A 23,412-nucleotide genomic window follows, 5' to 3' on the forward strand; every position below is an offset into this window, starting at 1 on the left:
CTGCTGCCGGCACCGGAGACGGCCCTGCAGGCACTTAACCACTTCCCCACCGTGCAAACCAGCTGTAGTTGGAGGGCAGCAGCCCAGCACCAGCAGTGCCATGCTTATCTGTCCCAAGCTGCCAGAAACAGGATGCAGCAGGCAGGGCTCGAGCGTGGGAGTAAGAACCAGAGGTGCAGCCCCTCTGCCGTGCCCCACTGTGTCCTGCCAGGCACGGGAGCCCATGCCCGGCGGGTCCACAGGCCCCTCGCCTCCCTCATCTCCCACACTGACTGCTGTCTCTGCCGGGAGGTTGTCATGGGAACGGTGCGCTGTAGGTACCCCTCACCCTGGGTACCCCTCCTTGCATGCCACGGTGATTCTGAATGGAGGTCGGCACAGTCTGTGCCCTTTCCAGGGCCTGGCAGGGAGGGCACGGAGAGCTCCGCTCCAGGAATGCATGGGGATGCTGGTGGTAGGCAGGGACAGAGGTCCTCTGTGTACCCACACCTCCCCTGCAAGGTCCAGAGTCCCCCGGTGGCCCCTGGCTGGGTGACAGGCAGGGCACACGGGCTCGGGCACGCGGGAACAGCGTGGCACAGCCTCAGCTCCGGCAGCCGCGCTGCCTGCCCACTCCCACGGTGAGCCAGCGCTGCCTGTTCTTCCCTGGCCCACGCACCCTGCACGGAGCCAGCAGCTCCTTCCCCAGTTATCTGGGGGATTTTAACCCTGCAGCACTCACTGGTTGCAGGAATGGTTGGGTGCCTGCACCAGACGCATGCCGGGGGCCAGAGGCAGGATCTGTCCTTGCTGCCAGAGCTGGTGGCTCAGGGACAAGCTGGACTGGCAGTGCCTGGCCATGGCTGCGTGCCAGCTGCTGGCAAGGTGACCCAGCACGGGCACCCAGCACCACTGACCCACACCCCCTGCAGGGAAAAGGGGACACGGGACCCCATCCCTGCAGCAGCGCAGTCCATCCCCATCCCTGCTGGGCCCCACAGCAACCCCAGCCCCATATCCCCCACCTCTCTGGTGCCACGTGGGTCCCTTGTACCTCCCATCCCCACTAGACCCCACAGCTCTCCTGGCCCCCCAGCCCTGTCCTTGCAGGCCCCTCTGTCTGCCTTGCCTCCCACCCCCACCTCCAGCCCTGCCGCATGTCTGCTGCCATCTGCCTCTCCCTTTTGATTAGTATTAATTTTTAATTATTATTATTGACAGGGCTGCCAGCTCGGCTGCCAGCTGGGACAGCTGCCCAGCATGAGACAGGCCGGGGGCAGCCCTGGCGCTTCTGTACTCTCTGTGTGGCTCCTGGCAACTGCTGTGCCCACCCAGGGGGTGACTTTGTGCCCCCCAGCACCCCCCGGCCCCCAGACAGGGACTGTGGGGTGCGAAAGTTGAGGATGAAGGTCATTGTGTCGCCAAAGGGCAGACTCTGGGTGGGCACTGCCAGCCCCCCAGCCTGGCTGGGCTGCAGGGCTGATGGGAACCCATAAAGCCATGGAGATAAATGGCTCCTATTATTTTTCCAATCAAATGAAATCCCACTGTGGCTACATGAGAATGGTGATGAACCACGGCAGTGCAGCAGCCTCTGCACCCCCTCCTGCCCCAGTTAACCTTGGCCTTGTGACGTGATGGGGCAAGGGCACCCCATGAGCACAACACCCTTGCTGGGGCAAGGGGACAAGGACAGCCTGGCAGCAGGGGGCTCAGCCCTAGAGCCAGGTGGGGGGCGATGACACAGCCGTGTGACAGAGCAGTAGGTTGAGGGGACAGAGGGACAGAGAATCCCTGCCTCTCACATACTTGACGCTGTCACTGCTGGGGAGGGGCATTAATGGTGTGTTTTAGGGGGGGTCTCAGCAACCCCTCCTTCAGCTTCAGCTTTGCCAGCCCCACGTGTGGCTCTGCCTGTCTCTCATTCTGGGGGTCGGGGGGTCGGAGTGGGGGGCGGCTGGGGGAGCGCTGTGACCCCACTTCAGGCAGGGACCCAAACGTGGGCAGGGCAGCCAGGGACCCCACCGCAGGCAGGGCAGGCTGCCATCCCTGGCGCGCCGGAGCTGGCCAAGGCCGGGCGAGCGGCACCATCGCGTGGCGAGGGAGCGGCGGTACAGGCAGAGCAGGCAGCACCCGGGCGATGCCCGTGCGGGACCAAGTGGGCAAGGCAGGCAGAACCGCCCCCTGATCCCCCGCTTGCAGCACCCTCAGTTTGGGGTGCTGCCCCCCATTCTTCATCCCCTCATCCCGGTCCTGCCACCTGAAGCACCCACAGTTCGGGGAGCTGCCTCCCCAGTACTGCATCCCTTCATCCCTGCCCTGCTGCCTCTCCAGCCCCATTGCCCTACTGGGGAGGACAGTGCGGTGCTGCTGCCCTTGCACCCGCACAGAGAAATGACCCAAAGCCACCACACGATACAAGGACACAGGGACATGGCCCGACACATCGCCTGCCAGGGATGAGCTCCTGTCTTCAGTCTCTACTATCATCTTCTGCCTGGAATAGGAGCAATATTGGGCGGTGGAGAGCCCCACACTGCCCTCGGGGAGCTGCAAGGCTGATGTCCCTGGAGAAAGGCAGCTGAGCCCCAGGGACAAAGCTCTCTGCAGCCATGGCAGCATCCCAGGTGGTGCAGGGCTCAGCAAGCTCAACCTCACAGGCTGCACTGCAGGCAGTCGAGACCCTGGGTGACACAGCCACAGCAGCTGTCTGTCAAGCTGTGACCAGACAGGTCACAACCAGCTCTAAGAGCAGAGAGTGGTCAATACTTCATCCTTCTGCAGGACCAGGTCTCTGCAGAGCCTGTCTGCAGACAGGGCAGCAGTGAGCCATCACAGCAGGGGAAAAGCAACCCTGGCTCTGGGTTGATGAGGTGGCACAGATGGGCTGGACATGTGGCCCTGGACAAGGTGCAGCCCTGGGCTGAGAAGGAGCTGCTGGAGAGAATGGAGGGTACTCCTGGATGAGAGCTGCAGTGAGGGCAGAACTGCAGCTGCCACTGTCAGGAGGTGAGCAGACAGCTCCACCTCTAGAATCTGACTAGGCAGGGAAGCACAGATACAACAGTCAAACACACAAATAAAAGATTACAGGACAGAGTTTGGGGTGGGTCTGGAAAAAGAGTGTGGGGGACCAGGACTACCAGAAGGGACATGAGCCATGGAAAGGAGGAGCCAGCAAAGTCCCAGGGCTCAAAAGACTGAGGCTGTGAACCTGCAGGTCTGGCATCAACAAAACCTTGGGAAGAAAATGAGCTTCATAGCACCTATGCTGCAAGAGTCTGTGGGAGGGGATGCAGCATGGGAACCATGCTGTGCTGCAGCCCAACACCCTCCCTGCAGGGACACTGCCAGCCCTCAGCTGGGAAACTGATCTTCCTGACAAGGCAGACTCATGTCCCACAGATGTGCAGGGACTTGGGACAAAAGTGGACCAGGTCCCCAGGCAGAGCTGACCCAGATGAGCTGGGCCTCAGTAGTCCCTCCTGTGCCCAGGTTTGCAGGGCAGGAAGCTGTGCCCATACCTTGGCCAGGGGAGGGCAGAATAGCATCCTTCCGGGAGCTATCTAGGGCTCCCCAAAACACAGGAAACACCCCCACAGCCTCAGGGAGAGGAGCACTGGTCTCAGGCTCTAGGGGATGTGAGGGGACATGTACAGTGTCCCAAGCCCACAGCAATGTGCTCCTGGCCCCTCTCACCCAGAATGGAGGGGCCAGGATATGGCACATCATCATCTTCCTCCCAGGAAACCTCCCCAACAAACAGGAGCCACCCCAGGTTGCTAAGAGCCCTGGAGACACAGATCATGCTCAGATGCAGAAATTCATTGTGAGACAGTACATGGGGACTTCATAGGCAGCTCCTCACTCTCCCCACAGTCACACCACAAACTTGGTCTTGGCAAGGGAGCTGCTCTTGGTGGCCGTATCCGCATGAGCCTGGTAGCCAATGGCCACCTTCTGTGACAGACCCAGGTGCTCCTTGTAGACACGCCTGGAGGAGAGAAGGGAATGCATGAACAGGGCAGCACCACTTCTCCTATAGGACCTATTCCCCCAAACAGGGAGAGCCCTTATTCCCCTGTGCAGTCCCCCCTGAAGCTGCATTACCCAATGTGGGTGACCCCCTCCTGGTTCTCTGCTTCCCGGGTCCAGATGGCAATCTTGTCCCCCTTGGTGCGGATGTTGATGACGGCCCCACACACCTCGTCACTGTACTCATCAAACATCTCCCCAATGAGGCACAGCAGCTGTTGGGAGGAGAAGGGGAGGCTGGCACAGTCCCCACCGGGGCTCAGCCCTGTGGCAGGGGGAACACCACAGCCAGGACACTCGAGCAGGGCTGTACTCACTGTGTCCAGCCAGAACCGGTCCAGCTCGGTGTGCCGCTGCTGCTTGGCCAGGGTGATGAGCCAGCGCCCACCACGCTTGTTCTGGCTGTCCTCCCACATGGGCTCAATGCCATCCTAGGGTGGGCAAGGGGACAGTCAGGGGCTCCAAGTATCTGCCAAGAGCTGGCCTGTGGAGCTGTGAACATCCAACCAGACTTCCCCTCCCACCTTATGGCCAGGACATCCTGACAGCCTTACCAGCACCCAGTGTGCTCCCATAATGCTGGGTGCTGGGGGGAGTCTGAGGCTGGGGTTTCGTACCTTGAAGAGGGAGTAGTCACAGCCAGCTGTGAGCTTGCTGGCGAGCTGGATGTGACTGTACAGCCTGTGTTAGATGGAGACACAGAAGCAGGTGAGAATAGGTGCCTCAGGCTCAGACCCCCCCAGCAGAACACCTCTAGAAGGGGCACAGTGTGCCCAATGGACACTCACGCCCAGAAGTCCTCCACAGTGTTGAATTTGGTGACAAGGCGCAGGTTTGCTTGCCACATCTTGCTTTTGTCATTCTTGAAAAACCACAGTGCCCATCTGGGGAGGGAGAGGAAATGGGTGTTCAACCATGCCAGAGTCCCTCTCCAGCCCCAGCAAACCCCTCTCAGTGCGGGGAGAGGCTCTCCATGGCCAGGCCACCCATACCTGTTCTGCAGCGGGTGCTTGCCCAGGATCTCTGCCGGGAGCAGCTCCTGCTGCCGAGCCCTCTGCCGGCGTCGCTCCTGTTGCCTCTGCAGAGGAAGGTGGGACAGCCCCCAAGAGCCCCGTGAGCACCCCAGCAGGGAGCCTGCAGCCCCCCAGCTACCTCCCACACTGTGTGCCCCGAGGGGTGGCAGGCCTGTCTGTGTTCTACATCCTCCCCAGCCTACAGGGCGAGCACCCACCTGCTCCCCTGTAGCCATCCTGACCAGCACAAGCTCCCCTGAGCTGTCTCCGGCTCTTAAGTACCCACAGGCAGGTGGGCTGAGGAGCTATCCCAGCTACAGCTGGTGGGGTGGGAGGGTGGTATCCTGGAGAGGGGGCCAATCCTGCCCCATCCTGGGGGGCAGAGAGATGGGGGATGAGGACAGGGGCTCAGAGTGGGTAGAATCAGGATGAGGGAGTAAAATTGTGTAAGTTGGGGACCACGATGTGTATGTATGCCATGACATATGGCAGGGCAGGATAGTATACAGAGAGGGTGGGATAGGATGGGATGGGGAGGGGATGGGTCCAGAGCTGGATGTGGTGGGATGGGAATCGGGTGGGATGAGGTGGGAAGAGGACATGACGAGACGGGGATGGGAATGGCATAGGGACAGGGTGGAACGTGGAAGGAGCTGGATGGCAATAAAGATGGAGTGGGGTAAGGGCAGCCTGTAGATGGAAAGCATCGGAATGAGGTGGAACAAGGAACGGGAGACGTGACCGGGAGAGAGTAGGATAGGATGCGATGAGGGTCAGGACAGAATAGCATGGGGACAGCGTGGGGTGGGATCACGATGAGTGACGGGGATGGGAAGAACGACTGTCCCGAGGTGCCGCGCAGTGCGGGGAAGGAGCCTGCGGGGCTGGGGCGGTGAAGCCCGGAGGCGCCGCTGCCGTGCGGGGCGGTGCGGGGGCGGGCGGGGGCGGCGGGGCACGGCTCGGCACGGCCGAGCACGGCTCAGCCCGGCTCAGCCCGGCGCAGCCCGGCGCGGCGCGGTCCCCCCCGCGCATCACGGCGCAGCGCGGCGCAGCGCGGCCCCGGCACAGCCGCACTGAGTCCGCCCCGCCGCAGCCCGGCCCGGCCCGGCCCGGCCCGCCCGTCCCCGCCGACAGCGAGCCAGGTCGGGCGGGCGGCGGGACCGGGGGCGCGGGACCGGGATGCGCGGGACCGGGATTGGCAGGACCGGGATGCTCGGGGATGGGATGCGCGGGACCGGGATGAGCGGGACCGGGATGCGCGGGGCGGGCGGGCGCGGGGCCGGGGCGGGGTGAAGCCGTGCGGCCTCTCCCCGCAGAGCCGCCATGGAGGTGTTTATGAAGGGCTTGTCCAAGGCCAAGGAGGGGGTGGTCGCCGCAGCTGAGAAGACCAAGCAGGGGGTGGCCGAGGCCGCCGAGAAGACCAAGGAAGGGGTCCTCTATGTCGGTAAGGACCGGCTTGTCCTGCCTGCCCCCTGCCTGCCCCCCTGCCAGCCCCCTGCCAGCCCCTGCCAGCCCCTGCCAGCCCCTGCCTCCCCATCCCCGGCTAATCTCTGCTCGTCCCTGCCTGCCCCTGCCGGTCCTCTCTGCCTGCCCTTGCCTGCTCCTGCGTTTGCCCTTGCTTCCTCCTGCCCATCCCCCTGCCGTCCCCCTTGCGTTCCCACCTGTCCCCGGCCTCGCTGCCCCTCTCCCCCGCTCCTTCCCCGCCACGACCACCCTGCGGCAGAGTGCTCCGGGACAGAGGGTCGGTGCCCGCAGTGCCTCGCTGCCCTCCGGGAAACTGCAGGGCAGGAGAGTGGGCTCTGCAGGCAGAGCAGAGTCGGGGACTGGACCCCTTGCTGAGGGGATGGAACCCTCGGGGACTGGACCCCTGGCAGCTCCCAGTCTGAGCCTGAGGGTCTCTCAGCTCTGTGCCCGGGATGCTGTGGGGCAGGAAAGCAGAGGGACCATGATGGAGGTGGTGACCCCTGTGTTGGGATGTGCCTGTCTTGGGGCAGAGGGGTGGGGACAGTGTTTGTCCCCCTTGGAGAGGCAATGCCCTGGTGCTCATCCCACACCGGCATCTCCCCTGCACCCGGCTGGTGACTGAGGGGTCCCTCCGTGCTGCCCCTCGAGGGAGGGATCTGTTCGGGGCCAAGTCCTAGAAGACATGGCTGGCAGGAGGAGCAATTCCTGGGCAGTGTGTGTGCCTGGCTGTGGAGCTGGAATGCCCAGGACAGGAGCTGAGGCCAACCTGCTTGCAGTGGGAGGGAGGAGGGCGCAGGGCTGAGGCTCTGTTTTGCTCCAGAGGGCACAAGCTCTGTGGGAGAGCTGAGGCCCCAGAACTGTCCACCTGGGCAGCGGTGGATGCCTGCCCTGGGCCCCCATCCTTGCTGGGGTGTATGTGCTGGACTGGGGTCCAGCAGCTCAAGGAACACCCCGAGGCCCCATCCCACAGGAGCTGCCCAGCCCCTACCTTTCCTTCCATCCTAGACACCCCACTCTGTGGGGGTGTCCTGGGTGGTGTCACTCTGCTCGAGGGAGCCTGGCAGGGTCAGCACAGCCAGCAGCAGCACCCAGCTCCGGGCACTCCAGCTGTGGGGCTTCCCATGCTGTGTTGGCACCAGCTCTAGGTTTGGATCCTGTGGAAGGTTTTTCTCAGCAGCACGGTTCACATTCACCCTGCCTGGCTGTGCCCCGACACGGTGCTGGGCTCTGGGGTCTCTGCCCAGCCTGGCACGTGGCGCTGGCCCTGTGCTGCCCCAGTTCTGGCTCCTGCAGGGACAACAGGAGCCTTGAGGGGAGCCAGGCAAGTGCTCAGCTGCCCAGGTGCCTGGCATGGGGTGTGGACAGGATGCTGTCCTGGCTCAGAGCCAGGGTCCTGGGCATGGCACGTGTTGGAGCCCAGCTGTCAGTCCCTCTAACCTGATCTCTGTCTCTTTCTATCCTCAGGGAGTAAAACTCAAGGTGTGGTGCAAGGCGTAACCTCAGGTATGGGCCCCTCTGTCTTCCTTGCCACGGTACCCCTCCAGCCCTGAGAGCATGGCCACACTAACGAGATCAGAGGCTAATTGAGGGGCTGATGTCACTCTGCTAAAGCCTCTTATATAACAGGGCCGGCAACCAAGGATTTGCGGCGGCTGCTCACACTCCTTGCCCAGCTGCAGAGCAGTGTCATGGCCCCCTCCCCTCCCCGCCAGGCCAAGGAACTGGGAAGAGCCTGATCCTGCCCAGCATCTCCCTGCCAGCTCCCCCCTGGGTGGTGCAGGGCACAAAGCCACAGCTGGCCACCCCTTTTGGCAGGGGGGGCACTGATGGGCACCCCTGGCTCTTGCAGTGGCTGAGAAGGCGAAGGAGCAGGCGTCCCAGCTGGGCGAAGCGGCGTTCTCCGGCGCCGGCAACATTGCGGCGGCCACCGGGCTGGTGAAGAAGGAGGAGTTCCCTGCAGACCTGAAGGTGAGAGTCCCCATGCCCGTGAGGAGGCTGGCACATCCCCAGGTTTGGCGAGGAGCCAGACTTTGGCTGTTCCCCGGTCCCTCAGCAGGGCCCAGGAGGGTGCCCGGGTGGTCTCCCCACAGCAGGCCCCGAGCGTGAGGGGTGTCTGCGGACGTGTGCGCGCTCGAGGCCTGCCATGGCGGCCGGCGGCGTGGGCCTGTGGCGCATCGCTCCAGCGGCTGCGAGGTGACCTGACAGCTGCGGGAGGGGCAGCGGCTTCCAGCTCGCCGCCCCATGAGCCATTGGCTTCCAGCTTAGCCCAAAATAGCATCAGCTGAAGAAATGAGGCCACCGCCGCCACCGCCGCTGCACAGGGGGATTGGCTGCCCCCCTTTCCCGCCTGCCAGCCCCGGGGAGGGGTTACCCAGCACCGCCCTCCCCTGCCAGGGATGCAGGATGCTCCCGCAGCTCCTGCCAGCGCCTGGAGCCTGTCGAGGCCCACGTGGTGCCAGCACTCATTGCCTGCCCGAGGCTGGGGCTGGGAGCAGTGTAGGGTAATACACACACAGCCCCTGTTCCCACAGACCTGCGCGTGTCACCTCCCAGCCAGGTGGGCTGCTGGGTGCCCAGGGTCCCAGCGGCTCCCCACGGAGCCCCTTGTATCCTGTGTTGCTGGTCTGGCAGGGGCAGGGAGGGTGGGTGTCGTGTGTGTGTGTGTGTGTGTGTGTGTGTGTGTGTGGTGTTGACCTCCTGGTTCGCTCTCAGGCAGAAGAGGTGGCCCAGGAGGCCGTGGAGGAGCCACTGGTGGAGCCGCTGCTGGAGCCAGAGGGGGAGAACTACGAGGAACCCCCACAGGTGAGGGGACAGGGTGACACAGTGGACACAGTGTGACAGTTCCATGTCCAGAGCAAAGCTGGTGTTGGGCTGAAGAAGAGAGGGGGGCTCTGTGCGTGACCTGAATTCTCTCACTGGCTCTTTCCTTCCCCATCCCACAGGAGGAATACCAGGAATACGAGCCAGAGGCATAATGGACCCCCATCCTTGCCTCTTCCACCAGCAGCACAACGAACCGCCGGTAGCCCCCTGCTCCTCTCCAGCCGGCCCCGGCCGGTGCCTGTGTGCCGGGGAGGAGCAGGGGCGCCCCTGCCCCGTTCGCTCACGAGTTCTTCCTCCAGTTCCGTTCCAAGGGACCGTGTCCGTGTCTCCGTAACATGTCTAGCAGTGAGAAACACCCGCAGTGTCCAAGCCCCCGAGCCCCGGCGCGTGCCCGAGCCGTGGGTGCTGCCCGCAGGGGCTGGTGTGTGTGTGTGTGTGTGTGAGCGTGTGTGAAGCCCGGGTTTATGGCTCTGTCTCCCTCCCAGCACCATAAACCCCGGCTGTCCTGGCGTGTCTGTGTGTGTACAAAGCATGTTTACCTGCTCGCGGGCTGCTGTACATTTCGCTTGCACGCGTGTCCCTGTGGTTCTGCTCTGGTCATCGTGGAACTATTTTTTTTTATATATATCTCTCTCTCTATCTATGGGTGGACGGGTCTTTTGCCTTTGTGAACCCTTGGCGCCCCAGCCCGCTCCCCAGCCTGCTGGGTGGTGACGGTGCCTGCGCCCCCCCCGAGGTCCCATAGTGCCGACGCTGTGTTGTGACGTGGCATGGATATTCCCCCGTCGCTGGATGTGCAATACGAGGGCAGCTGCCAGTGACACAGCTGCCCCCGTGTCCGTGAATAAAGCCAACTCTTGTCTGTAGCCCCATGGTCCTGGTTGTGGGGTCCCTGGGGAGGGGTTGGCCCCGTGCTTTGGTGGCAGGGGTAGTTTTGCAAAGAGGAATGGAGCTGGTGCTGGGAGAGTGGGCAGGACTGGTTGGTCATGAGGACAAGATGCCTTTCTGTCTGCTGCATCACAGCAGGTCACTGTGCCCTGGGCCTCCAGCCAGACTCTGGCTGAGACTTGGGGTGCAGGCAGTGTCCCCACACCACTTGCCTGTCTGCAGAGCTTTGCATCTGCAGGGGGCCCTATGGGGCTGAGGACAACAAGCCAGGGTGAGGGTAGACACAGCCCTGGCCTCCAGCACTGGTTCTCCCCTTCCTAAGGGGCAGGGGACGTGGCTGTCACCCACAGCTTGTTCAGATGCAGTGTGACCACCTGAAGGGCAGGTGGGTGTCACACATGCTGTCTTTCATGGCAGGGGGTCCTGTGCCCACCCCACAGCACCATCCTTGGGTCTTCAGCTCTCCCAGGGCAGGACCAGCAACCCAGCCTGGGTCCCCAGCTAGCCTTTAGCCCCTTGAGTGCATCACAAGTTGGGATGAGAGGCTGGGCTGAGTGTCCCTGCCATGAATATCGGATTAGATCCCCCACCTGTGCTGGCTCACCAGCTCTGCCAGTGAGGAGTGAAGCTGCAGCAGTCAGCACGGACACACAACAGGTTTGCTGATGCCAGCAAATCCTGCCCTGGCTCTGGTTGCAGCAGTGCTCAGAGCACCCCTTGTGTGTTATTGGAAGGTCTGAGATGGCTCTTTGGGGGCTGGCTGGCTGTTCCCCTCAAACTTTTTTTCCTTCCCTTGTCAAATTCTGCCATCCATGGAAAAGCAGACCCAAACTGGGGCAGCATGGCTTGCCCCAGTGCCAGGGAGGCTGTAAAGGGGCAGAGGCAGTGTGGGGGAAGACAGGCCCATGCCTGGAAGAGCTGGAAGCCAGAGAGCAGGGAGAAAACTTGCTCAAACCAACACTTTATAGAAAGCAGGGTGTCTCCTCTGTGCAGCACCCCCTGCACAGCAGGACTGAGACCCTCACTGGGGCAGCTCCCCTGGGTGCTGTGTCTGTAGGTGCAGCCAACCTCATTGTCCACAGTGAACACCTGCTCCAGGTTCCCTGTCCTCACCTCGGCTGTACCTGCAGTCATGGTTGTGATTTTCTAGAGAGAGGAGATCTGTGAGGCTGCCAGGCAGGTCTGGCAGCTGGAGGGGGCAGAGGTCCCCATGTTGGTGCCACATGTGTGAGCACCAGGCACAAGCCTGGCACAACCCTGGAAATAGGGTACACAACTTTGTGGCAACAGAGAGAAGGACAGGGAGCCAGCAGCAAGGAGCACTGCTGAGCATGAGGCTTTATCTGAGATGGATGGAGTCACTGTGGGAAGATGCCAGGAGCTGTGATGAGGTGCCATGGGTGGGAACCTCTCAAATACAGCCAAGGGTCTCTGTAGCAAAGTGAAGAACCCAAGAACAAGGATGGGTGAGGCAAAGAGCCTTCAGGTACCTCGGCTGACTGTTCCATGGTATAGGACAATCCTAAAAGCAGTGGTGGGAGGAAGCTGATATTTGTAGCAGTCCCATGCTTTGCTCACTTTTTTCTGCTGCCCGTGATTTTCAGTGCCAACAAGATGAGTACCTTCGAGAGCATCATCTCCTCTGCCCTGGGGGAAGATCTGATAGAACAACGAAGACTGAGGATGCAGAAGAGCCAGCCAAGGTCATTCCAACAATCCTTGCTCTCTGCCAGCAAACAGAAGGGCTTGGGCTTTCCTTCCCCCAAATTATGTAACCTGCTACCTCCACCTTATGCTCCATCCCTCTGGCACAGCAGGCAAGATATCAGTGTGGCACCTTCCTGGGCTGCTGAATTCCTAAAGCCAAAGTTCAGCTGCTCAGCTACCACTCACACAGCAGTGCAGGGTTTGTCAGGAGCATGTGGCACGTGTGGTTTGCACATTTGCTTGCTCTGGGGTGTGTTCTCCCTCCTGAGCTGATTCTCAACAGTAGCAGGGATGATGAGGGTGTTGTGAGACATCTCCAGGATGCTGCTGTCATAGGGATCTGGTTTTGGGCAGCCAGCTGTGGTGCTGTGGTCCTGGAATGTGCAGGAGAGTCCTGTTGTTCCCAGCCTAGCAGTGTTAAGCACAGCTCTTGGAGCTGGGTCTGTAGGACACGAGGGGCAGCCACCTTCTCTCTGGGCATTGCAGAGACAGGCACTGACCACCAATCCTTAAAGAACAGGGACTGGGATGACTGGGCTCAAGTCACCTCCTCAAAGTCTTACAGTACCTTGGTGCTGATCCTTCTGGAATTGTAAATGGCTCTGTCTGTGTCCCCCACACAGATGCAGCAGGCACCAGACTTGTGCAGGTGTTCAGCCCACTTTGGCAAAGCCCTTCAGTGACACGGAACAGAGATAGTGTGGGGAGAGGGAAGCTGTGGGGACAAACATTTAACCTGACCCTCTGTGCTGGCAATAGCTCCCTCTCAGGAGCTTTTGCTGAAAAGCACAAATAGAAACCTCAGCGTAGCTGTTCTTGGTGAATGTTTTGGCTGGATAGAGACTAGGACCTGGCAGGACAGAGATCTCCTTGGCTGGTGAGAGGATAGTGAAAAGCAGAGTCTGCTCATCTTCCAGCTCATCCTGTCTTTATCACCTCCAGAGCTCCTGGACGTGATGTTCCAAGCACAGCATGCTGTTCAGCTCCTAAGAGCCAATCCTGATAGAAAACAGTGAGAAACAGTCCCTTGGTGGGCACCACACAGCACCCAGGCACAATCTGAGCAATCCTGCACCTCACACTCCCGTGCAATTGGCTGCCAGGCATCAGAGCAGGGCCATGGGGGAGATCAACTTTCCTTACTGGGACATAGGATTTTCCACTGTTTGCCTCGAAGCCCTTACCTGCTTGGTACAGATCCTAAAAGCAAAACTGACACTGCAAAACCAGTTCCAAAACACAGAACTATCCACACAGTAGTCAAGGTCTTCGGCTGTGTCATTCTCTGCTGTATCAGCGAAGCAGAAGGATGCGTGGAAAGGAAAAGGATCAGCATAGACAGGGCCATTCCTGAGGGTACAGCCTTGCTTCAAAGCCTCTTCCACGGGGGAGGGAACTGCTGTGAGGAGAGAGGGCTTGGAGGGATCCACAGAGTGCCAGCAGGACTTCAGCTGTGTGTTTTGCCGTTTATTCCTCCCTGTCAATGGCCTCAGGAATGAGCAGCTGCGGGTGCTGGATCAGGGCAGCAGTGCCTGGCCAAGAGCAGGAGCTGCTGGAGTTACAGCAGGGGGAAGCACCTCACCGCAGTTGTGAGCTGGACCTGGTCTGCAGGGAGGAGAGGGAAGGTCCTTCCCGGGAAGAGAGGAGAAAATGCAGTGCTGGTACTCTCAGGGTCCCACTGAGCTCTCGGGCTCCAAACCAGTGCTGTCAGGGTTTACCCAGTGCCCCACTGAGTGGGTGTAGATGTTTGCTATCCAAAATATCTCCCACTCCCCAAGTACTGACATCAGGGGCCAGCATGTCAATCTCAGGCCCTGTGGAGGTAGAAAAATCACTCACATCTTGTCTTGCAATTCATTTGCTGAGCTCAAACCAAAGCATGTCTAGAACTGGGTGATTTCCCCGGGCTGGTCATGGTCTTGGACACACCAAGGAGTCCCCTGACCAATGTGTGGTGCTGCCCATATCCCAGGGCCACCCCAGATTTCCTTAGGCATGAACAAGGTCTTTGCCTTGGCCCTTACCAAGAGGGAGTGTAGAGATCTTTGCCTTGTGACCAGCACTCACTGAACTCTCTATCACATGGTGGGGCAGGAGAAACCTTCACTCCTCCCTGAGCCTGAGCAGGCCAGTGGGAGTACAGGATAGCATTCAAGTGAGGCCCCTGCTCAGCAGGAGGACCAGCCTGAGGGTCTCTCTACTCCAAATTCTCAGTGCAAGCAAAATAAAGTGTGAAGGGGCAGTGGAGCACCAGGACGGTGACAGGCAGTGATGGTGGCAGCTCCTGTGTCTGCCTGGCCAGGCAGCTGCTGCCTGCTCCCCTGACTGCCAGCACACACTGCTTACAGAGCAGGGACCAACCCACCTCCTACAAACTCCTTCTTGGCCTATCCTACAGTAAAAGGCCTTGTTATTTTCTCGAGCTTGTGTTCCCTTGCAAGAGCAACAAAACACAGTTGTAACTACAGGCCCCAGGAAAAATCACAGAGCTTCAGTACAGCATCCAGCAGCTGCCCTGCCCTGCCTGACGGCTCCAGGGAGTTTAGTCACAGCAGCTGGGGACCCTGGAATGGAAAAAAAGACATGTGTGAACTCCTGCTCCCTTTGCTCACTGCCCTTTGAAGCCCTTGCTGATTTGCCCCTTCCCCCAGCACAGCAGGCAGTGGTGGGAGCATCCCCACTGCAGGCTCCCTCAGCGTGTCTCCGGTCAGATGCACCGACCCATAAACAAGAGTTCTCCCCCCTCTCCCAGCCCCAAGCTGCTTTTCACAGTCGCTGGGTGAGTGTTACTCACTACAAGCGTCTCCCCCCACTCGGCAGAGCACATCGCTGAGATACGCTGGGAGAGGGAGGGCTGTGCAAATGGAGCGTGAGTTATGGGCTGTCGGCAGGGAAACGAGGAGTGAACTCACCCAGTATTTCCTTAGATTGATCCTCACATCCACCATGGCAACACAAAAAGGAACATCTGGAAAAGGCTGGGTAAGGCAGACAGATGTTCTCTGCCAGCTCACCCGCTCCCCGGGGGGAGGAAGTGACTATGGCAATTGTGGCTGTGCTGGTGAATCCAGGCAAGGGGCCACCACTTCCCACACATGGCTCCCTGGTAATGGCACGGAGCCTCTGCAGAGCAGAGCTGAAGGCAGGACAGGATATGGACCTGCCACAAATGCCACCAGCCAGAGCTGAATCCATGACAACCCAGGCACAGCATCTGAGGAGCACCATGCTTGACACTTCCTGATTAACACCAACATTCCGGGCTGCCAGTGGCATATTCTGCAACAAGACATGCCCTCACACATCTGTGCCCAGAGGAACATCCTGCACTTCCAAAGACCTTCTGATTTTCACAGCTCCTAATGAGCTTCTCTGACTCGTGGCCCCATCCCATGCCCAAGTCACCATGTGCTTCATGTTCCCTTTGTACTTACCCACCACAGTGCATTTCTGTGCTGTTAATACAGCCAGGGCTTCCTCTTCATCGTCATGGATTGAGCTGCTGAAACAAACCCCTGGGAAGGGAGAGAGAAGTGAAGAGTCCCTGCCTCTCTACCACAAAGGCACTGTAGGAAACAGGCTTTCACTGTAGGAAAGGCTTTCACTCTCCTGGAACAGCAGCATCTGGTTGTGATAGATGATTGTATTGATGATCAGAGGGCAGGAGCATCTCAGCTATGGAGACAGGATGGGAGAGCTGGGGCTGTCCAGCCTGGAGATGAGAAGGCTCTGAGGAGACCTTAGAGCCCCTTCCAGTACCTAGGGAGAGCTGGAGAGGGACTTTTTACAAGGGAGTGGAGTGATAGGACAAGGGAGAATGTCTTTAAGCTGAACAAAGATAGATTTAGATTAAATATTAGAAAGAAATCCTTCCATGTGAGGGTGGTGAGGCCCTGGTACAGATTGCCCAGAGAAGCTGTGGCTGCCCCATCCTTCAAAGTGTCCAAGGTCAGGTAGGATGGGACTCTGAGCAACCTGGTTTAGGGGAAGGTGTCCCTGTCCATGGCAGAGGGTTGAAACAAAATGATTTTTAAGATCCCTTCCAACCCAAACCATTCACTGATTGTATGATTCTCTGTGTTGGTTCTTTTCCAGAGTTCTCCCTCATCCTGTGTTGAGAGATCAAACGTTTGACTGGGATGTTCCCCAGTGTCAGCACTCAGTTTTGGCTGATTGATGCCGTGTTTGGGTCCCTCTCAGTGGCACAGAGCAGCTGGCAGAGCTGGGCCTCTCTGTGCCCCTGTCCCTGCCTCTGCCCACAGCTGGCCCTGGGGCCATATCCTTGTGAGTACCCAGGAATATCCTGAATTATGTTCTCGGCCACCAGGCTGCAGTGTCCTGGATGCAGTGTTCTCCCATCCCACAGGGCTGTGGCAGGGACAGTGTTTTGGGGCACTTGGGACATGAGGTGCTGGCAGGGATCAGCTACCAGATGTCCACACCAAGGCAGCTGGGAAAACAGTGCTGTTTTTAGGGTGCTTGGTGCTTTTGGATCTCTGAGTAACATTCTTGTCACCCCAAGGCACAGCTCTGGGCACGCTGAGGGTCCTCCCGCTGGTGACGTGACTTGGGGGCCAGCACGGGATGCATAGCTGTGGCTGGAGATGGCATCCTGGTGCCCCAGGCCATGCCCTGCCACTGCCATCTGCCAGCACCCCACCTCCTCCTCCCCCCACATCTCTGCCCGCCGGTACCGTGGGCAGCCGTGCGGGAAGATGAGGTGACTGTGAGATGCCGTGGGAAAGAAACCCCTCTCCTCCCTGCCGGCCAGCACCGCAGGGCTCACATTCCCAAGCAAACCCTTCCAGCCGTGTCCCTGGCAGAAGCCGGGCACCGGAGGGGCCGAGCTGGGGCTGTGCCGGGTGCGGGGCCCGTGCGCTGCTGCCCGCCCCGGGTGTGCGGGAGCCCGGGATGCGTTCACGTGGCGCTGCCCGTGCGGCGTGGGAGGTGGGCCACGGCGCCCAGGGAGGGGGTGCCGAGCTACCTGCGCCAGCACCCCCTCCGCCGAGGGAGAACGCGCTTTTCAGGCAGCTGCCTGGCTCCTCCCGAGCCGGCAGCGCGGGAGTGCGTTGCCAAGGCAATGGGGACCATCTTACTCATCCTCCTCGCTATTGTTCTCCTGCCAGCCCTGAGGTGCCCGGGCGGGGAGAGGAGGAGGAGAAGGCAGCCAGCCCGGGATGAAGGCTGCCTGCGGGGAGGGGAAGATGCTCCCCATGATCCCCTCCCCGCCCCCCCCAGGAACACCAGGCAGCTCTGGTGGGACGGGGACACGCTGGTGGCAAGATGCCGGTGGGGACGGGGAGAGACGCTGCTGGCGGAGCTTAGAGAGGCAGGTGGAAGCAAATGGCAGCAGGATGTGACCCCGCAGGCTCCTGCCTGAGGTGAAGTCCCAGCCAAAGGCAGAGGGGCGTTTGTCCCCTCCTCTGCCGGGACTTGCCCCAGTCCATGACGTCCCTTGGACCCGAAAGGGGATGTGCCGGGGACCGAGTCTGACCCCAGAGAGGGCACCATAGGATGTAACCCCACACCTGTGCCTCACAGGGAGTTAGTTCCCCCACCGCTGCAGGCATGCAATGGGGTCCAGTCAATGCTGCAGGACTGGGAGCAGCACGCAGGAGCAAGTGTGGGGACAAACACCTTGAGGAGGGGACACATTGATGGGTGGGTGCAGGGATACACCCCCACTCCAGCCTCTCCATCCATCCATTGGAGTGCCCCTTGGTGACATCGGGGTGCCTTGCTCTGCCCCAGAGAGGGAGGGGGGCAAGGATTTTTATTTCATTTCCATATCCTGCCTCCCTATTTTTAGCCTTCGGGGTTTTGTTCCAGGCTGGCTGTTTACTGAAAGAAGCATTTCCAACCTCTCTTGTCTCCAAGCAACCAGGTGTGCCAGCTCCCATGGAACCAGCCTTACCCTATAGATCTATAGGGCTGGGGGACCTGTGCTAACGTTATCTCCAAGATGAGGAACCCTGTCTAACCTTAGCACCCACCCCTCTGGACCCTATAGATCTATAGCTCCTGTCTCTGTGCTGACATCTCTGGGTAAGGGAGGGGACCCTGGTCCCCTAGGGTGATGAGGGGCAGTGGGAAGGCCGGGGGGTATGCTGGAGGTTTTTGGGGGGGATCCAGGGATGCAGGTGAGGCGAGCAGGCCGCCTTCCCCCCAGCAGCGCGAGCGGGAGTGCGTGGGAAGGAGTTAGACAAAGCCTGAGCCCGGGAGCAGAGGCAAGCGCTGCCGGGAGCTAGACGGGGCCGTTCTTCCCTCCCCGTCCTCCCCCACCCTCGGGCGAGGGGTACTCGGGAACCCATCTCCATCCCGCCACGCTGGCACGTTGTCCCGGTCCTTCGGGCTGACCGGGGTGCAGCCCCGTCCCCGGTAATGCCCGGGAGGGAAGCGGCCGTCTCCATCACCAGGTAGGAGGGGGACTGGGCTCTGTGTTGCCGTCACCCCCACCCAAGGGACCTACGCTAAGGTTTGGGATCCCCTGACTCCACCGGTCCCGGCTGCGCGTCCTGCTGTGCCCGAGTGCATCGGGGAGTGGCGGGATGCTCGCTCCTGAGGCACGCGGGGTGGTGATGCTCCGGGTACCGGGGGGCTGTGGGACCGTGGGGAGCTCCCAGGGCAGCCCGTTGTGGTGACAAACGATGACACCGGGGGACATGCGGTGCGCCGGGACCCCCACTCCCCGCGCGGCAGCCGGCTCTCCCTCGCCTCCCCGCTGCTGCTGGGGGTGCCGGGGCGGGCGGCAGCCGGGGGGAGCGGCCCGGGGCACGGTACCGCCCCCGCCGCCGCCGCCCCACGCATGCTCGCCGCCGCTGCCGCCGCCGCGCCGAGCCGAGCCGTGCGGGACGGGACCGGACGGGACGGGACAGGACGGGACCGGGCGGGAGGATCCGCCGCAGGTACCGGCGGCCCCGGGGCGCGCGTGGCGGGACCGGACCGGCCGCCGCCGTCGCCCGCCCCGTACCGGCACCCCCGTGGGGGCTGGGGGGGGGTGGGGGGGTGGGCTGCAGCCCCGGGACAGGAGGAGGAGGCGGCTCGGCTTTCCCAGGTTCCGCGGGAGCGGCTTTGTCCGGGGCTCGGCGGGGAAAGCGGGGCCGGGCCGTGCACACGCGTGTCCGTGCGTGCGGGTGTGCCCGTGGCCATGTGCTGGCGTGTGCGTGCCCGTGCGTGTGCACACGCGTGTGCCGGGGCTCGCAGCTCCTTCGCGGAGCATCAGGACCGGGCACGGCGCCACAGCCCCGCGGGATCGCGGTGCTGTCGGGGCAGGTCGGGGTGCGGGGCGGAGCGGCCCTCCGGGGATCGGGGTGCTGCGTGGGAACCTACAGACGGGGCGGGGATCATCGCCGCCGGGCTCAGCACTGCTGGGGGACGTCGGTGACCGCCTGGTCCCCGCTCCTGTCGCCTCCCTTGGGGGGAAACTCGCTCGCTGTGTCCGTTCGGCTCTGCCCTTTTCGGGACCCGCGAGTGGCCGTGTCTGGAGGCGTGGAGTGCCCCACACCCGCCGGACCCATGTGCTCCCGGCTCTGCAGGGACTCCCTGGCACTGCCAGAGCTCCGGGGCTCCCGGAGTGTTTGGGGCTTCCTGCCCTGCTCCTGCCCCACAGGGTTGGGAAGGGTTTGGGGACAGCCGGGTGACACTGGAACGTGTTTCCCTCATGTGGAGAGGGAAGGGCTTGGGCTGCCCCGTATTCCTGCCCTTTTCTGCAGCCTCCCTTGGACCCCAGGCTCAGCTTGCTCTCACCCCTCACTGCACCCAGCTTTCCACTGACAGGAGGGGTCTGCCGAGCCCCCGGTTCTCAGCCTGGTACCCAGGACGATTTTCCATCTAACACTCTCTTTGCAGGGGTGCCTGCACTGTGTTCCCCGCTCCACCAGCCACAGCCGCGGCTGGATCGCGCTCCCGGTCCTGCTGCCCCGGGAGAAGGCTGACTTTTACGGTAGGCAGCCGACACTGTTCCTCCCTTCCCGTGTGCCTGGGCACCGTGTGCCACCACACGGGCTGTGCCAGGCACAGTGAGTGCTCCAGGTGGCCACCCAACCTGTTGTCATGGGTGGCACGGAGAAAAACAATCGGCAGCTGAGGTGTACTGGGGGTCCATGTGCTGCCTGCTCCTCACTGCCTCATCCTCTCTCTTGCAGACCCGTGGCGGGACTAGCATGGGAGAAGCCTTCCCTGGGCATGGGCAGCGCTAAGGAGCCCGAGGGGCTGCAGGTGCTGAACCTCCAGGCCGGGGCTGAGGACGCCTGTGAGCCCAGTGCCAGCTCCCCTGGCTGCCCAGCGGCAGGCGAGTGCCTGCCCGGCTCCGGCTGTGCTGCGGGAGCCCGTGCCATGAGGACCTGCTGTGTGCCTGAGGCAGAGTCTCAGGGCACCAAGGCCAGCTCAGTGACAGAGAAGAAATTGCCATCACCAGCAGGACCAGCTCCTGGCACACTTCTCCAGGACACCAGCACAGAGCAGAGTGTGGCAGTAGCAACAGGGAGCTGCGGAGGACCAAGTGGTGCTGTCCCTGCCTGTGGTCCCAGAGGGATGGGGGTTCCCAACACCCAGAAGGAGGATGCAGCCCCCACTTCCCCTGTGCCTGATCCCTGCCTCCAGGCAACCAGCAAGGACCTGGGGAACACACCAGCTCTTGGCAAACATGTGGCATTCGTGGAGCCCACTGCAAGCATTGGGACAACTGAGCTTCCAAGCCAGGAGCAGCCCCAGGACAGCAAAGGCACATCCCTGGGTGCTGCCCCCCAGACAAAGAGCAGTGAGGCTCCCAAAAACCCGCAGGGAGGCACAGCTGATCCCCCCAGCACCAGCAATGCAGGGACTGGGGGCCGAAGTGAGGCAGGACCAAGCTCCACCGCTGTGGGCCAGGGCAAAGCCAAGGGGAGCTCAGCCCGGGATGTGGGTGCTGGGAGCAGCCAGCAGCCCCAAACAGCCAAGCAGCTCTGTGAATCCTACTCCTTTGAAGTGAGCCCACCCCAGGACGCTGGGACACAAGACACGGGGACACAAGTGGACAGCCGTGTGTCCCTGGTGTCGGTGGCCTTAAGCCCCATGAGCCCCCCGTGTGGGGCTGCTGCCTTCACCTTCCCCAAGAGAGAGACGGCCTCTGCAGCCCCACGCCTCGAGCCCTTCAAGAAGGACGCGGAGATGCAGGTGTCCATGCCTGTGGAGACCCGCTCAGTGGCCACTGGGCCGATGACACCAGTGGCCAAGTCCCCGCAGACCTCGTACCCTGAGGTGCAGGTGAAGGGGACGGTGCCGGAGGTGGTGGAGGAGGAGCCTCCGGAGCCCATCCGGGAGGTGAGCTGGGATGAGAAGGGGATGACGTGGGAGGTGTATGGGGCCTCCATGGAGGTGGAGGTCCTGGGCATGGCCATCCAAAAGCACCTGGAGAAGCAGATTGAGGAACACGGGCGGCAGGTGGTGGTGACCCCGCAGACCACCCGCACCGGCTCCGTCAAGGGAGGGCCCCGCAAAGGCGAGGCCAAGAGGCAGCCCAGCGTCTTTCGGGCTCTGCTGCAGAACGTCCGGCGGCCCCGGTGCTGCTCCCGTGCCGGCCCTGCCATGGAGTGAGTTGTTGCCTGTGCTGGCAGGGTGGGGGTGCCTCGGGGCTTCTCAGAGAAAGTGGGGATGGGTCCCTGCCCTGGCGTCCTGAGACACCCGGTGCCAGTGTGCAGGGCTGTGGTGGTGATGGAGCACTGCACACTGGGACGAGGTATCTCCTTTGCTGGGGTCCTCCCTGTCAGCCTGGGGTTCCCCCATGAGTGTAGCCCCATGGAGGTACCCTGGGACATGAGACTGGTCCTGTCTCTGTGCTTGGTGGCTTTTTTCAGCAAGGGGAAGCACATAGCTCCTTTTCAGATGGAGGCAGCTGCTCCTGTGCGTCTCCTGCCCGTGGCACAGGTCTGAAGATGGCTCAGGGTGGGTGCTGCTGGCTGCCCTGAACTCTGGCACCCCAAGGAGCAACATCACTTCCCTTGCTGGAGAGACACTGGTGCATAGCCCTGCCTTTGCTTTGCCTGTCCAGGGCTTGGCCACACTCCAGCAAGCCCATGGCTGTGCATGTGTGGATCCCCACAGCTGCCCACAGCAGGCACCAATCCCCCAACTGCCCTGTCCTCTCTGCCCATTGTGGGTGCCCTGGATCTGGGAAGATGTGGCGACACAGGACACCACAACAGATCTCAAATGAGAGAGAGGGGCCAACCACGTGTGTGATGGAGAGCTGCTCATCCCTGGCTGGAGGTGCTTGTGGAGTCTTGTCCTCATGGCCCCCAGCTCAACCTGCCTGGAGGCAGCACATCCTCGCCACAGCTGGTGATGGGCATGAAGCCTGCCCTGCTTCCAGGCCTGTCCAGCTGCTCCAGTGGTGCTGGAAAGGCCCCTGTGCTGGGGACATGGACACATGTCCTGCTGGCTTCTCCTCTCCAATGGCAGCTGGGGACGTGACAACTGCAAAACGCTGCCACTTTTTACAGCTGGGGTTTTACAGGGTGGGGGGAAGGGGAGCTTTTATTGAACTGTGTTTGCATTTTTGGAGCTTTTTAAGAGACATTTTCAGCCATGTCTGTCCTGCCTGGAGCCACCTCCTGCCCACGGTGGCCTGTGGGGCTGAGACCATTTTTTCAAACACTGTTCCTACGTTGCCTGTGCTCTGCTAGGCTAAAGAGCATTGGGAGTGAAGGGTCATTCTGCCGGGGGGTGAATATCCCTGTGGTCAGGCCCACATCTGTGTGGCTGGCAGCACCCTCAATGTCCTGCCAAGATGTGGATCCTGGTCCCCCCAGCCTGGCCCCATACAGAGGACCATCCCCACAGTGCCACAGGAAGGGGGGCCCAGGCCTGTGTCCAGCATCTGATGGGCAGGAGGCTGCAAACAAGGGGTGCTTGGAGAGCTACACCATCCCCTCTGGACAGAAGTACAGGAGGGCTCAAGGTGCCAGAGTCACCACTGCAGCCGTTTTCCTTCGTTAAGGGTGAAGTCTTGCCCACCTAAACCCACACTGTACATCCTGGGCTTGTTTTGTCCCTGTGGGGCTGCAAAGGGCTTGCTGAAGTGCCAGCTGGCAGCCAGGGCTGTGGCAAGTGCCCACTCTGTGCTGTGGCACTCGCTGGGACCTGGCTGTGCTCAGTGCCTTGGGCTGTGGGACCGGTGCCACGGCCATGCCAGAAAGACCAGGAGCCGTGGGGCATCCCCTTGCCACCCTGCCCCAGGCTGTGCTCACCCCCAGCCCCGCACTGCCAAGCTGTGGCACACCAGCGCTGCAGCTTCATCACCTTATTTTCTTCTTTTTTTCCTTTTAATTTCTTTTGGGGGTGGGGTGGGGGGAGGAAGGGGCGGGAGGATCAATCTGTCAATGTGGATGTTGGGTAATAAAACCTTGCACAAACCTCTGCGCGGGGCTGTCTGCACCTCCCTCCCCTGGGGCCGAGAGGGTCCTGGGGACAAGAAGCCAGACTGAGCCCCACAGTGGCACCTCCCCTCTGGTACCAGCTGATCCAA

At 61.4% G+C, this 23,412-nt stretch overlaps 3 protein-coding genes across 5 annotated transcripts; 2 read left to right on the forward strand and 1 right to left on the reverse strand.

Annotated features, from left to right (window-relative positions):
* Positions 1-3,783: 3,783 nt before the first annotated feature.
* Positions 3,784-5,325, reverse strand: EIF4E1B (eukaryotic translation initiation factor 4E family member 1B). 2 transcript variants are annotated; one of them, XM_023948467.2, is made up of 7 exons: positions 5,246-5,324; positions 5,007-5,092; positions 4,803-4,898; positions 4,632-4,695; positions 4,332-4,445; positions 4,090-4,229; positions 3,784-3,973 (listed from the first exon to the last, which is right to left on the reverse strand). In XM_023948467.2, the coding sequence occupies exons 1-7, from the start codon at positions 5,261-5,263 to the stop codon at positions 3,859-3,861; spliced, it is 633 nt and encodes a 210-aa protein (XP_023804235.1). In that variant the 5' UTR covers positions 5,264-5,324; the 3' UTR covers positions 3,784-3,858. The 2 variants fall into 2 exon arrangements, with proteins under 2 accessions (XP_023804235.1, XP_023804234.1); XM_023948466.2 differs by having other exon boundaries at positions 4,090-4,445; positions 5,246-5,325.
* Positions 5,326-5,632: 307 nt separating this feature from the next.
* SNCB (synuclein beta) lies at positions 5,633-10,180 on the forward strand. Of its 2 annotated transcripts, none has more exons than XM_086851815.1 (6): positions 5,633-5,706; positions 6,344-6,471; positions 7,956-7,994; positions 8,341-8,459; positions 9,204-9,293; positions 9,434-10,180. In XM_086851815.1, the coding sequence occupies exons 2-6, from the start codon at positions 6,351-6,353 to the stop codon at positions 9,464-9,466; spliced, it is 402 nt and encodes a 133-aa protein (XP_086707941.1). In that variant the 5' UTR covers positions 5,633-5,706; positions 6,344-6,350; the 3' UTR covers positions 9,467-10,180. The 2 variants fall into 2 exon arrangements, with proteins under 2 accessions (XP_086707941.1, XP_086707940.1); XM_086851814.1 differs by lacking the exon at positions 5,633-5,706 and adding an exon at positions 6,077-6,169.
* Positions 10,181-19,758: 9,578 nt separating this feature from the next.
* GPRIN1 (G protein regulated inducer of neurite outgrowth 1) lies at positions 19,759-23,303 on the forward strand. Its single transcript, XM_023935849.2, has 2 exons — positions 19,759-19,851; positions 20,054-23,303. The coding sequence occupies exon 2, from the start codon at positions 20,094-20,096 to the stop codon at positions 21,480-21,482; it is 1,389 nt and encodes a 462-aa protein (XP_023791617.2). The 5' UTR covers positions 19,759-19,851; positions 20,054-20,093; the 3' UTR covers positions 21,483-23,303.
* The last annotated feature ends 109 nt before the right edge of the window (positions 23,304-23,412 follow it).

This window comes from Cyanistes caeruleus, chromosome 15 (assembly GCF_971803275.1).
Source record: "Cyanistes caeruleus chromosome 15, bCyaCae1.hap1.1, whole genome shotgun sequence".
NCBI classification, from domain to species: domain Eukaryota; kingdom Metazoa; phylum Chordata; class Aves; order Passeriformes; family Paridae; genus Cyanistes; species Cyanistes caeruleus.